Raw genomic sequence first — 14,225 nt, forward strand, 5'->3', positions numbered from 1 at the left:
CACGCCTGTGCAGTAGCATCTAGCATGGACCCACTCAAGCTTTGGCGGAAAAAGCAGAGCCATATCTAGTCCATGCTACTGCACATGAACAAGCCATCATCAGAGCTGGTAGAGAAGGATTGGGGAAGGACAGGGGAAGCATCTGGATTATCCAAAGGCTTCCCTCTATCTACCGGTAAGTGAGTATCCATTTGGAATTCTTTTTCCCCTACAGGTATCCTTCAATACTTATTATTAATATACCCATATCTGTTTGTCCAATAATGTTTATTTCGTAACAGCTCATTCCCAACACTAAAATATTAGATATCCAGATTTACCAGTTAGTCTGTATCTGTTGCAGTTTTCCTGTTATCCTAACTGGGCATATTTAATTGAATTTAGATTTTTTTATGTACAATTAGAGCTTGCTTTTTATTTTATCGGAATTCTTAATAAAACAGATGGAACAATGGTAGTAGCACACTTTTTTTCTAATGCACGTTGTAACATTTTAAAAAGCTGAGGCTAAAACAAACTTTTTACAACAAAAATATCTAATCCTGATGATGGCTGCCTTTTGAGCATGACATATTCTTCACAATATAATACAATAAACGAAATAATACTCCATTGACAAATTTTCTGCAACATGACTTGATGTAAAACTATTTCACAGTTTTATATCTGCATACTTTACAGATAGACATAAATGTATTCAAAGTTTTCTTCAGATATACAGAACCGCTGCCAGGATTCAGATTTAATGACCATGGATATTTTTTCCCAAAGGCACTTTTTTTTCAATTTACAAAAAAAGAGGTACTTGTGTTCTTACAAATTTGACCACTAGAAATCTTCCTGAGACATGAAAGACAAGAAATGATGACAAATTCAATTTTATCCTAAAAATAGATCCTAATAATTTGGTCCTTTTCTAAATGGGTCTCTGGATCTGCTAACCATTGCACCAAAACATACTGAAGGGTCACAAATTCCTGACTGTCCTGGAGGTCCTTCTGCTCCAGGTAGACCTCGTTCTCCATCTCTCCCAGGAGGCCCCGGGAATCCACTGCGACCTTCCTTGCTCATTCCTGGTGGACCCATAGGACCTGATCGCAAACAGATATATTAGACATAATCATGACAAACAATATTAATAATTGATGCAAAATGAAAGGATAATGCTGGGCATACAAAGCTCGATTTTGATCGTTTCATCGCTCGATACCGCAGTCAATTTTCTTATCTTCCGCTCGTTTTTCTTATCTTTTTCCATTCACTTCAATCTGGAATCGAGCAGCGAAACAATCGGAAGTGTCAGAAATTATCTATCGAGCCATCTTAATTGCTCAAAATCGAGCCGTGTACTCCCAGCATAAAGTGTGGCTTGGACCTGAGTACATTGTTATTGACAGGCATTTTATTTATTCATGAATGGTGATGACAAATATTTTCTGTTTTATTTTGATCAGAATACAGTGCTTATTTTCACACAATAAAGTGACATCTTTATGTAACGATTGGTGTCAGCTAAACAGATTTTCTGATTATTGGTGATCTGCAGTATCACCAATAATACAGATGCTATACCTGATTATGTGGTGATCTGCAGAATCACCAATAATGCTAGTATAGCCAGACACAGGACTACCAAAGTGAGTGGTGTTTGGTGCAACAGTAATGAGGAAGAGGAGGTCTCTCGAGGAGCGGGTGACTACAGACAATACTGCAGCCAAGGACCACCTGAGGAGCAGGCAAGTCCGGCTGTACTGCAGCTAAAGGACACCTGCGGAGCAGGTGCTACAGGAAATGCTGCAAGGTAGATCACCTGAGAAGCAGGTGATTAAGACAGTACTGCAGCTAGTGGACACCTGAGGAGCAGGTGTTACAGACAGTGCTGCAATAGAGCTTCACCAGATGAGCAAGTGATTAAGACTGTACTGCAGCCAGTGGACACCTGAGGAGCAGGTGTTACAGACAGTGCTGCAGTAGAGCTTCACCTGAGGAGCAGGTGAATGCTACAGATCCCTCACCAGTAGCTAGGCCCACTGGCGAGGATAGAGAGGTCAGACTAGCAAAGTAGGCAACGTACGGGCAGATAAGGTACAAAGACAGAAGGCTGATTCAGAGTTGAGTTCAAGCAGAGTCGGCAACATGAATCAGATGAGCAGAGGTACAGAGTCAGAAAGCAGGAGAGTAGTCAAGGAAAGCAGAAGGTCATAACAGATAATACAATGTAATTAGTACTTTAAGCTATCAACAGAATCTGGCTAAGTGTGGATGCCCAGCTCCGGCTGGTTCTAGCACACTTTGGGATCTGACTAAGGTCTGAGCGCTCACACGTAAGCATTTGCAACAGCAGACGCGGAGCAACTGACAGTCTGGTACTATATATACAAGGTTGCTCCGCAGCGCCGCCCCAGCCACTCAGCCAATCCGAAGTACTCAAAAGTGGTGGGGGTGATGCAGCACCCTATAGGAAAAGACACAGGAGACAAAACGGGAGCCCAGTAGTGCAATATGTATGATACCACAATGTGAAAAGAAAAAGAGTAAAAAGCACTACTCACAAAGGAGGGTTGCTGGGGGCAACCAACCACAGGAAGCAGGTGGAGACAATAAACCCGACTCCACTCGGGGTGGTCCTAGCCAGGACCGGACAGTAGGTCGCTCTCTTATTGAAAAAAGGTTGGGACAGCCACTGTGGAACCCCACAAGTGGTGTGACACCGCCCCTCAAGCAGGATCTGTTCGGGGGTAAACTTAGCACAATAAAGGAAAGAGGCGCCCTGGGATATTAAAAGCGTTTAAAAACAGCTAAAAACAATCGATGTTATGAGGTAGCTTACCTCAATGACGAAATCTCTGTAAAGATTACAAAAGATTTTTATTAGCACAAGCGGCAACGCGTTTCACGGGTCACAGCCCGCTTCATCAGGCCAATTGCAGTGCCTATAATAGCAACAAAAGACTCCTTAATATAACTATGCATTGGAAATCATACCATTACAATCGTAGAAATTTCATATTAAATCAGATCAGATTTGGATCTATCACATATTTACAGATCTATTTATACATATATATATATATATATACATACAATCATGCGCATAGGCATAGCAGCTTGATTTTATATTTCATTTGTTCTTTGGTTCCAGAGTGTAAAACGTTTTTTATATATAAAATTAGATGAGTATACTGCGTAAAAACCGCAATCAATTGATACAAAAATTAATAATAGTAACTCATCTGTCAATAAAAATGTATGAGTCCTTCAGAAAAACATAAATATATGTATATATACATACACATGAGCCTATGCTCCTAACATACTTGGAGCTATCCTCATACAAATAAACATTATGAAGTAAAAAGTCGTAATTAATACTAAGTGATACATAATATAAATAATGCATTAAATATATAATAAGATCAGAAAGACTTGGCCAGCTATTATGTGTGTGCAAGTATAAACAAGCACACACATACATGTGACACAAAGCAGCATTGACTGCTCATTAAAAATAGACTGGTCACTAATAGAGTAAAAGAATGTTCAATACTACATAGTGCTAAGTATGATTATGCTATATAGACAGCAGGGGGAGCTTGTGATAGTCTGTGTGCGTGCAGAAAGAATGCAAAGAACTTACCAAATGAAAAAATTCCTTTCGCATAGGGAGCCTCTGTAAGGGGCTCTGCGGAACTGCATTATATAACCTTTTAGGCATCTCTATTTGCCGCTATTCGGTGCGCTCACCAGAAAGGAGGAGGAGGCGTTTCCGGATATTTTCCCGGATATGACGTCATCACGTCATGGCGCGCCCGCCGGAAGTAGTGGCGGCGCCATTTTTGTTTTGGGCAATACAATGAAAACATGCTGGGAGATGCCAGCGCTATATAAATCAATAGGGGAAATGGTGCATATTTCTAAAAAACCACTAGATGGCAACCTAAGTAATGTATTATGCCAGAGAGAGTCTTTCAATGGAAATACATGCTAATTCAGAAATTATAAGAATATATTTGACAGTGTGTTTTAATGGAACTATAGTGCATAATAGCTTTTTTACTCTCAGTGGAATCAATAGGGGTACTATTTAGATTTTTAGTAATATTAAACTTTGAATGACAAATGGCTGATATATTATTTATATAATTAGATGTCCAAAGTGCTTATATGTCCAGATGTAATATGGTCCTTATGTAATTACACTAATAAAAGGGGCTTGGGAAATCAAAATAAAAGGGACAATTCAATAGATAGAAACTGGGATGTATACAAATCAGTGGTGTACTTCAAAGCATTAAGCAACGAGTACTGTGGACTAAAAGTTATGCTCTAAGCATTCATTAAGGCCCTCTGGTTTGAGGGTTCGCAGTTGGAAGATCCAAAACATCTCTCTTGACCGCAATCGGTCTATGCGATCGGGAAGAGTAAGGTTATCAGATATATGTTCTATGGGCGTGAAGGATAAGACTGTTGGATCTGAATTGTGACATTCTGTGAAATGTCTAGAAAGACCGTGTTTGGAAAATGATTTAGTAATGTTCCTTCTGTGTTGGCCGAGTCTGGCTCTTATTTGTTGGGTGGTGCGTCCAACATACTGTTTTTTGCAGGGACAAGTGATGAGGTAAATAACATTAGTGGTGCTACAAGTGAATGAATTGGTGGTCATATGAGACCTGTGTGACCTCACAGATAAAGGAGAGTTTCCATGGATGTAAAAAATCACAGGCCAGACATTTTGGCGATCTACATTTACTTATACTTGGAGTGGTGTTAGAGCCCGATATGTGAGATTGGAGGGCTCGCGGTCTGCTGGGGGCAATGATATTTTTTAGGGTTTTTGCTCTTCTAAATACCAACTTAGGCCTGGTTTCTAGCTTGGGGCACAAATACGGGTCCCTCAACAGAGTGGGCCAGTGTTTGTTAATTATGGACCTAATATTCTTATGATTAGAACTATAACGGGTGATGAAGGTAGGTTGGGGGTCTGGGGTGGAGTTCACTTTGGGACTCGTATTTAGGAGGGATTCTTGATCGAGTTTTCTCGCTCTATGTCTAGCAGATTGGATCAATTGTTTCAGAAAGGATCGCTCCAAAAATTTCCCCTCCAACTTATCGGCTTGGATGTCATAGACCGACAAATCAGAACAGTTCTTACGAATGCGCCTGAACTGACCGAACTGGAAGACCAATATACCTTTCGGTCCATAATTAACAAACACTGGCCCACTCTGTTGAGGGACCCGTATTTGTGCCCCAAGCTAGAAACCAGGCCTAAGTTGGTATTTAGAAGAGCAAAAACCCTAAAAAATATCATTGCCCCGAGCAGACCGCGAGCCCTCCAATCTCACATATCGGGCTCTAACACCACTCCAAGTATAAGTAAATGTAGATCGCCAAAATGTCTGGCCTGTGATTTTTTACATCCAGGGAAACTCTCCTTTATCTGTGAGGTCACACAGGTCTCATATGACATCACCAATTCATTCACTTGTAGCACCACTAATGTTATTTACCTCATCACTTGTCCCTGCAAAAAACAGTATGTTGGACGCACCACCCAACAAATAAGAGCCAGACTCGGCCAACACAGAAGGAACATTACTAAATCATTTTCCAAACACGGTCTTTCTAGACATTTCACAGAATGTCACAATTCAGATCCAACAGTCTTATCCTTCACGCCCATAGAACATATATCTGATAACCTTACTCTTCCCGATCGCATAGACCGATTGCGGTCAAGAGAGATGTTTTGGATCTTCCAACTGCGAACCCTCAAACCAGAGGGCCTTAATGAATGCTTAGAGCATAACTTTTAGTCCACAGTACTCGTTGCTTAATGCTTTGAAGTACACCACTGATTTGTATACATCCCAGTTTCTATCTATTGAATTGTCCCTTTTATTTTGATTTCCCAAGCCCCTTTTATTAGTGTAATTACATAAGGACCATATTACATCTGGACATATAAGCACTTTGGACATCTAATTATATAAATAATATATCAGCCATTTGTCATTCAAAGTTTAATATTACTAAAAATCTAAATAGTACCCCTATTGATTCCACTGAGAGTAAAAAAGCTATTATGCACTATAGTTCCATTAAAACACACTGTCAAATATATTCTTATAATTTCTGAATTAGCATGTATTTCCATTGAAAGACACTCTCTGGCATAATACATTACTTAGGTTGCCATCTAGTGGTTTTTTAGAAATATGCACCATTTCCCCTATTGATTTATATAGCGCTGGCATCTCCCAGCATGTTTTCATTGTATTGCCCAAAACAAAAATGGCGCCGCCACTACTTCCGGCGGGCGCGCCATGACGTGATGACGTCATATCCGGGAAAATATCCGGAAACGCCTCCTCCTCCTTTCTGGTGAGCGCGCAGAATAGCGGCAAATAGAGATGCCTAAAAGGTTATATAATGCAGTTCCGCAGAGCCCCTTACAGAGGCTCCCTATGCGAAAGGAATTTTTTCATTTGGTAAGTTCTTTGCATTCTTTCTGCACGCACACAGACTATCACAAGCTCCCCCTGCTGTCTATATAGCATAATCATACTTAGCACTATGTAGTATTGAACATTCTTTTACTCTATTAGTGACCAGTCTATTTTTAATGAGCAGTCAATGCTGCTTTGTGTCACATGTATGTGTGTGCTTGTTTATACTTGCACACACATAATAGCTGGCCAAGTCTTTCTGATCTTATTATATATTTAATGCATTATTTATATTATGTATCACTTAGTATTAATTACGACTTTTTACTTCATAATGTTTATTTGTATGAGGATAGCTCCAAGCATGTTAGGAGCATAGGCTCATGTGTATGTATATATACATATATTTATGTTTTTCTGAAGGACTCATACATTTTTATTGACAGATGAGTTACTATTATTAATTTTTGTATCAATTGATTGCGGTTTTTACGCAGTATACTCATCTAATTTTATATATAAAAAACGTTTTACACTCTGGAACCAAAGAACAAATGAAATATAAAATCAAGTTGCTATGCCTATGCGCATGATTGTATGTATATATATATATATATATATATATATATATATATATATATATGTATAAATAGATCTGTAAATATGTGATAGATCCAAATCTGATCTGATTTAATATGAAATTTCTACGATTGTAATGGTATGATTTCCAATGCATAGTTATATTAAGGAGTCTTTTGTTGCTATTATAGGCACTGCAATTGGCCTGATGAAGCGGGCTGTGACCCGTGAAACGCGTTGCCGCTTGTGCTAATAAAAATCTTTTGTAATCTTTACAGAGATTTCGTCATTGAGGTAAGCTACCTCATAACATCGATTGTTTTTAGCTGTTTTTAAACGCTTTTAATATCCCAGGGCGCCTCTTTCCTTTATTGTGCTAAATCCGAAGTACTGTTGGAGTCAGCTGACTTGGCAGATCAGCTGACTCCCCTTCTATTCTCATAAAGGTCCTGTCGCCTGGCGTAGCCCTCAATCTATGTGCAATAGAAGGACCAGGCAGATCACCAGTATTTAACTGCGTGGCAGAGGCCGCCGGCTGACTCGCGGAGACCGCCGCCATGCCGCCTGTCTCCGCGGCGGCATCTCCGCTATCCATTACACTTTAATGTTGGGAATACACGACTCGATTCTGAGCTGATTAGATGGTTGTTCGATCGTTTTGTCGCTCAATTTGTCATTGAAGTAAATTGAAAAAAGATAAGAAAAACGAGCGGAAGATAAGAGAATCAAGTGTCAGTCGAGCGGCAAAACGATCGGGCGCAGAATTGAGCAACCAGAATCGACCCGTGTATTCCCAGCATGAAGGGGAACTTCAGCCTAAACAAACATATAGTCATTAAGTTACTTTAGTTATGTTAATTAAAATAGATAGGAAATATAATCTCTTACCCACCCTGTTTAAAAAAAAAAAAAACAGGCAAATGTTTGTGATTTCATGGGGGCAGCATTCTTTTGGTTGAAAGGAGGTAACAGAGAGCATGAGACACAGATCCAACTGTCCTGTGTCCTGATCACCCCTCCCAGTTGCACGCTAGGCTTCAAATCTCAAATTCAAAATTGAAAAAACAAATTTGCACTAAAACAGCATAAGGAGAACAACAACATCAGAAATCCCATCATGCTTTGTTTGCACAGCATCAGGGGAAAAATGCCCGGGCAGATGTATTTGATGGGGCGGAGTTTAGCTTCTGTGCAGCTAAAATGAGGCTTGGGTAAGAAAAACAAAGTTCTGATGCTGTGAAACTGTTAAAGAAACACCAAGCCTTTTCAGTGCTGCTGAGCAGATTTTTAGTCTGGAGGTTCACTTTAACATTATTTCTAAACTGGCAAAAATAGCATTCACAGGGCTATATTTAAAGTACACCTGAACTAAGAGGGATATAGTGGCTGTCATATTTATTTCCATTTAAAAAATACCAGTTGCCTGTCAGTCCTGCTGATCTCTTTGGCTGCAGTAGTGTTGGACTCACACACCTAAAACAAAGTAGAATGGAGGAGGCAGCCCAAAAAACTTGTACAGTGGTAATCAATAAATAGCAAAAATAAAGCTTACCTCCAAGTAAAGACAAATGCCTATAAATTTGGTAAAAGGTAATTTATTGATCAGACACTAAAAGATAATGAGTTTTGCAGATCACAGTCCGCTTCCTCTGATCAGTAAAACAAGTGTCTTGTGGGTAGCAGCTTGTAAATCAGGAGCGTGGCCCCTGGCAGCTGGAGGGTCCCTGGCAGTGGCAAAGGACCACAGGACATCATGGGAAGCCTCTGGAGGATCCAGAGGCTTCCCTCTCCTTCAGTAAGTAGGTGTTTCTGAACCCAAGCTTCGTCCGGGTTCGCTTTGAGCAAACTTTTTTAACAATAATTTTATTTAAAAAGAGTTTTGAGTGTTAAATGCCACACTCTCTTTTCCCATAGGTGCAGTATCTCATATTTAATTATAGGAGCAAGCTATTTAGTATATACTCATTTAGTACCTGGTTCCCCTGGTAGTCCTTGAATTCCAGGTTCTGAATCCCCTTTATGTCCTTTTAAGCCAGGTTTTCCTTGAGGTCCTGCATATACATTACCAAAATGGATTACACATGTAATGATTGACAAATCAGCAAAAGTCAATGTAAAAACTCGTGTTTTAAAATAATTTTCTTCAGTTGGTTCTAGTTTTAGAACTGCAATGATGTGTAGGAGAACATGAAAAAATTATTCAGAATGGCAATTTTTACCTTAATTATGCGTATCTGTTTCTGCATCAGAAGTGCTTACTATATCCATATATTGCTGGATACTGTCAAAGGCTCACAGCAGTGCAACATAACTTCACACATCGTGTGCATTTTTACATTGACAATCATTAGGTACTAATTATTGATAGAAGTTATAGCATACATTTAAAACATACTGTTAACCCATTTTCTAATTTCTACTAATATGTTTTGCCTTGCAAATGAAGTTCCATCATTAACTTTAACCTTAGAAGTAACCTGATGTTCTTTTTAAATACTGTATCTAGGTTGAAACAATCAAATGACAATTTGGAAAGATGCCATGATGCAGTGACTTGGGGTAAATTAACGACTTTGCACCCAGACCTTCTTTTCCCCTTATAGCAGGGGTCTAGTCCTGGAAAAAGAGGTGAGTGGACTCATCTTAAAAATCTCTGCACCGCGCTATAAAAATGGGCGTGGTTAAGCATAGCGTGGGCATGGTCATGGGTGGGGCCAAATATACATGGCCTTAGCAGAGGTATAAAAGGTCTGCCAGTAGAAGTTTGAGCTGTATCCCCAAAAAGTAGATGTAATCTGACAGCATTTCACCAAAAATACACATAATCTGGCAGAGGTTCCTGCAAAATACAGATAATATGGCAGTGGTTCCCCCAAAATAGGCAATCTGGCAGCAGCAGTTCCCCCAACATAGATATAATCTGGAAGCAGTTCCCCAAAATAGGCGAAACCTGGCAGTGGATCACCCAAAATACACGTAACACCCAAAATACATGTAATCTGGCAGCAGTGGTCCCCCAATATACACAATCTGGCAGCGGTTCCCCAAAATACACGTAATCTGGCATCAGCGGTTCCCCAAAAATACAGATCTGACAGCAGTTCCCCCAAAATAGGTACCCCCAGTACATCTAGCCAGGTCTATAGGTTTCCCCAGTATAAGTAGCCATGTGTATAGTTGTCCCCAGAATAGGTGGCCAGATGTAGAGATGTCACCAGAATAGGTAGCCAGGTGTATAGATGTCCTCAGAATAGGTGGCCAGGTGTATAGATATTCCCAGAATAGGTGGCCAGGTGTATAGATGTCCCCAGAATAGGTAGCCAGGTCTATAGGTGTCCCCAGTATAGCCAGGTGTCCCCAGTATATGTAACCAGGTGTTCAGGTGTCCCCAGTATAGCCAGGTGTATAGGTGTCCGCAGTATATGTAGCGAGGTGTATAGGTGTCCCCAGTATGTGTAGCCAGGTGTATAGGTGCCCCCAGTATAGCCAGGTGTATATGTGTCCCCAGTATATGTAGCCAGGTGTATAGGTGTCCCCAGTATATGTAGCCAGATGTATACCAGTATAACCAGGTGTATATGTGCCCAGTATATGTAGCCAGGTGTATAGGTGTCCCCAGTATATGTTGCCAGGTGTATAGTGGCCCCAGTATAGCCAGGTGTATAGGTGTCCCCAGTATAGCCAGGTGTATATGTGCCCAGGTTATAGGTGTCCCCAGTATATGTAGCCAGGTGTATAGTGGCCCCAGTATAGCCAGGTGTATAGGTGTCCCCAGTATATGTAGCCAGGTGTATAGGTGTCCCCAGTATATGTAGCCAGGTGTCCCACCAGCTGGAGGGGAGCAGCGCAGTGGAGAGGAGCATTGGGCAGAGCAGCGGGGAAGGGCGGACATTTCCCCCCTTCCCTCACCTTGGGGCTCCTCTTCCTGGCTCTCCCCTCCAGAATGATTGCGGCGGTGGCTGGCAGCGGGCATCAGTGGGCGAGTTGTTCCGGCGAGTTGACACTGTGCGTGCCGCTGCTCTGGTCTTCACTAGAGCAGACTAGCTGCATGCACAGAATCAACTGGCCGGAACAGGAGGAGGTAAGTCCCGCCCACTGATGCCCGCTGCCAGCCACTGCCGCAATCGTTCTGGAGGGGAGAGCCAGGAAGAGGAGCCCCAAGGTGAGGGAAGGAGGGGGGGGAAAGTCCGCCCTTCCCCGCTGCTCTGCCTAATGCTCCTCTCCACTGCGCTGCTCCCCTCCAGGGTGCTAGGGTGGACGACGTCCACTCTCCAATAAAAGTAAGTGGACGTCGTCCACCCGCGTTCACGCAGGACTCGACCCCTGCCTTATGGACCAGAGCAGTTTTGACGCTTTAGCCATGTCCCTATTTAAACAGCCATAACTTTATCCCTACTCATGTCACCTAAATGATCTAGGTATTGTTTTTTTCAGGACATACTGGACTTTCATAGGAGGGGGGGGTATTTTGACCCAAGAAAAAAAAATTCTATGCATTTTAATGGGAAAAAGAAGGGGGGAAATGAAAAATTGCATTAATCCTTAGGTTTCACCAATTCTAGTAAAAAATAAAAAATGCTACAGTAGATAACAAACATGCCACCAGTATTACATCCCCCCGTTTCCCTAGTATCAGCCCCCCCAGTATAGCCAGATGTGCCCCCCAATATCAGCCCCCCAGTATAGCCAGATCTGTCCCCCGTATTTGCTAGCCCCTCATATAGATAGACAGATGCGCACCCCGGAATAGGGCCCATCATTATAGCAAGATGTATCCCCGAGATCAATGTTCCCCATTGTAGCCAGATGTGCCCCCAGGATTAGTGCCCCCTCCACATTATAGCCAAATGTGCCCCCAGTGTTAGGTTATGGCCCCCAGGACCATCAGATGTGCCCCCCATTATTAATTCCCCACCAGCTGTTACCCTGATGGGCCCCAAAATACATTTCAACCCCCCTCTTTCGGAACACTACCCCCACCCTCCGTTATGGGTAGCCAGATGTGCCCCCCCCCCCTTACTACTCTGCCCCCTCTGTGGCCAGATCGATAAAAAAATGCCCCTGCAAGCAGAATATCTCACCTTACCTGGTTCCTGCGATCATCCTTCAGCCCCAGCTTCCATTCACCCCGCTACACTCAGCCTTGTGATACCAAACACCGGGTCCCGGCTTGATGACGTCATCAAGCCGGGACCCGGATGTTCGGCATCACAGGGCTGCGTGCACCACAGTGAATAGAAGCTGGGGCTGAAGGATGATCGCAGGAACCAGGTAAGGTGAGATATTATCCTTGCAGGGGCATTTTTTTATTGATCTGGCGCGGAGGGGGAGAGATGAAGGATCACCACTGTTTGCTACAGCTGTGATCGTTCATCTGCGGGGGGTTCACTAATTGGCTACAAGGGAACATTTTCCCTTTCACCAATTAGTAAGGCAGCTGACAGTGCCGGGGGGTGCGCTCTGAAGCGCACCCAATCGTGCACAGCAGGGCTGCAAGTATGTCAGTATATCTACGTCATGGTGGCTTGGGGGGTGCCACAGATGACGTAGATATACTGTAGCAGTGGACAAAGTGGTTAAAAAAAATGGAGAACCTTCATACGGTAATTCACACCATTCACTTAAGTACATCTCAACTGTCTACTGCTGGATTTATTTATTATTATACATTTTTGTGTGAGTATAGCCTTATGGAATAATTAAATAATAATATGAGAACACATGTTACCTTTATCACACATAAAATGCATACCTTTAGGTCCTGGAACACCTTGAGGTCCCGGATGTCCTACAGAGCCAGGAAAGCCATTTCTCCCAGGTATTCCAGGAAGTCCCCTAGGACCCTCAGGACCAAGTGGCCCGGGTGGTCCCGGAGTCCCAGGGGGTCCTTGCTGAGTTGCACACTGATCACAACTTTGAAGTCTTTCAGTATGTAGTAATGATGGTAATTGGGCTATTATTAATTAGAAAACAAATAAATAATATATAATTAATATTACATTTGAAACACAATAAATTAAGAGCTGGAACACAATGAAGCAGTCAAAAAACAAATTGAAATATAATAAAAAGCCAAATGGTTAAGGCTCTGTTTGCCAGGTTCACTTTTAACTAATTGGTATTATAAATAAATAACTTGTGAAATGAATAACTTGTGTCATATATTTTTTATCTCATATACAACACCGACCACCTGTTGACCTAGCTGACCAGGCCTCATTCCCATTTTCATCTCCTTGCTTCCTTTTCCTCTCAGCTCTGCCCAATACAGAGACTTTTCAGCTCACTGGACACCTAAGTACTAGCAGATGAACATGGAAGAGGGGGTTGCTGCATATGAAAAAGGAGGCTGCAAATGGATAGCAAGATGGACCTATATATATGATAGAAAGAGATTGCTGTTTGAATGTTACACAATGATGAGGGGTCTGCAAAAGGAATAGGAGGAGGATGCTGCACACTGAAGAGGAGAAAAAAATGATATTACTAGCAGGCTGAAGATAGCCATCATTGGTACTGGCATGTTCATCAGTTTTATATGCAAACACACCACTGAACCACAGTATCTACTACCCGACCTTAAAGGAATACTATCGATGTATGCATTTATTTTTAAATGCTGTATGTTGTAGCACACATTAGGGCAAGTACTAGGAGCAGTTTGATTCCTCACACAACTGTTCCTCTCAGCTGTAAAATCCTCCGTCAGTTTTGGCGTCAGTGTTGGATACAAAATGTATCTAAATACTGACGGCTCCCAGAGGGCTAGACCATGTCTCTGCACAGGGGAGTTGCTATCAACTCCTCAGTTTATAGTTTAATTATCACCTTGCTGAAAGAACCTTATTGATATGATGGTAAGGTGTTAAAGATTCTATCAATGTGTGTTTATTATCTTTGCTTCTCTTGACTGATAAAGATACTAATAATGCTAATTGTAGACAGTGGTCTGCCCCTCTCAGCAGCTTGTAAAGTGGATGCAGCCTGGAGTGAATCATCATCACAAGCAGGCAGCCAGGCAAGCAGTCTGAGTGTAAACACAGACTAGTGTTATAGCTAGTTATATTCCAGCAATATTACAGCTCATTTAGTTACCTGTTACCACCTCAGATCAGCCCATGTCTCCTGCATGCTGTGAGTGACACAGTGAAATATATTTGTGAGCTGTGTGACAGAGTAACCAAGCAGCTCAGGGTG

The 14,225-nt window shown here is 41.9% G+C and overlaps 1 protein-coding gene across 1 annotated transcript in view; it reads right to left on the reverse strand.

The window, feature by feature from the left end:
* Positions 1–897: 897 nt before the first annotated feature.
* The window catches only part of COL21A1 (collagen type XXI alpha 1 chain), a 197,684-nt gene continuing 184,356 nt past the window's right edge, over positions 898–14,225 (reverse strand). Inside the window, exons 27-29 of the mRNA XM_068279365.1 lie at positions 12,781–12,981; positions 9,002–9,079; positions 898–1,091 (exon numbers count right to left, since the gene is read on the reverse strand). Of these exons, the coding sequence (XP_068135466.1) occupies positions 898–1,091; positions 9,002–9,079; positions 12,781–12,981 (473 nt within the window). The remainder of the gene's footprint in view (positions 1,092–9,001; positions 9,080–12,780; positions 12,982–14,225) is intronic.

The sequence above is a fragment of the Hyperolius riggenbachi genome, chromosome 4 (assembly GCF_040937935.1).
Source record: "Hyperolius riggenbachi isolate aHypRig1 chromosome 4, aHypRig1.pri, whole genome shotgun sequence".
In the NCBI taxonomy this organism is placed as follows: Eukaryota; Metazoa; Chordata; class Amphibia; order Anura; family Hyperoliidae; genus Hyperolius; species Hyperolius riggenbachi.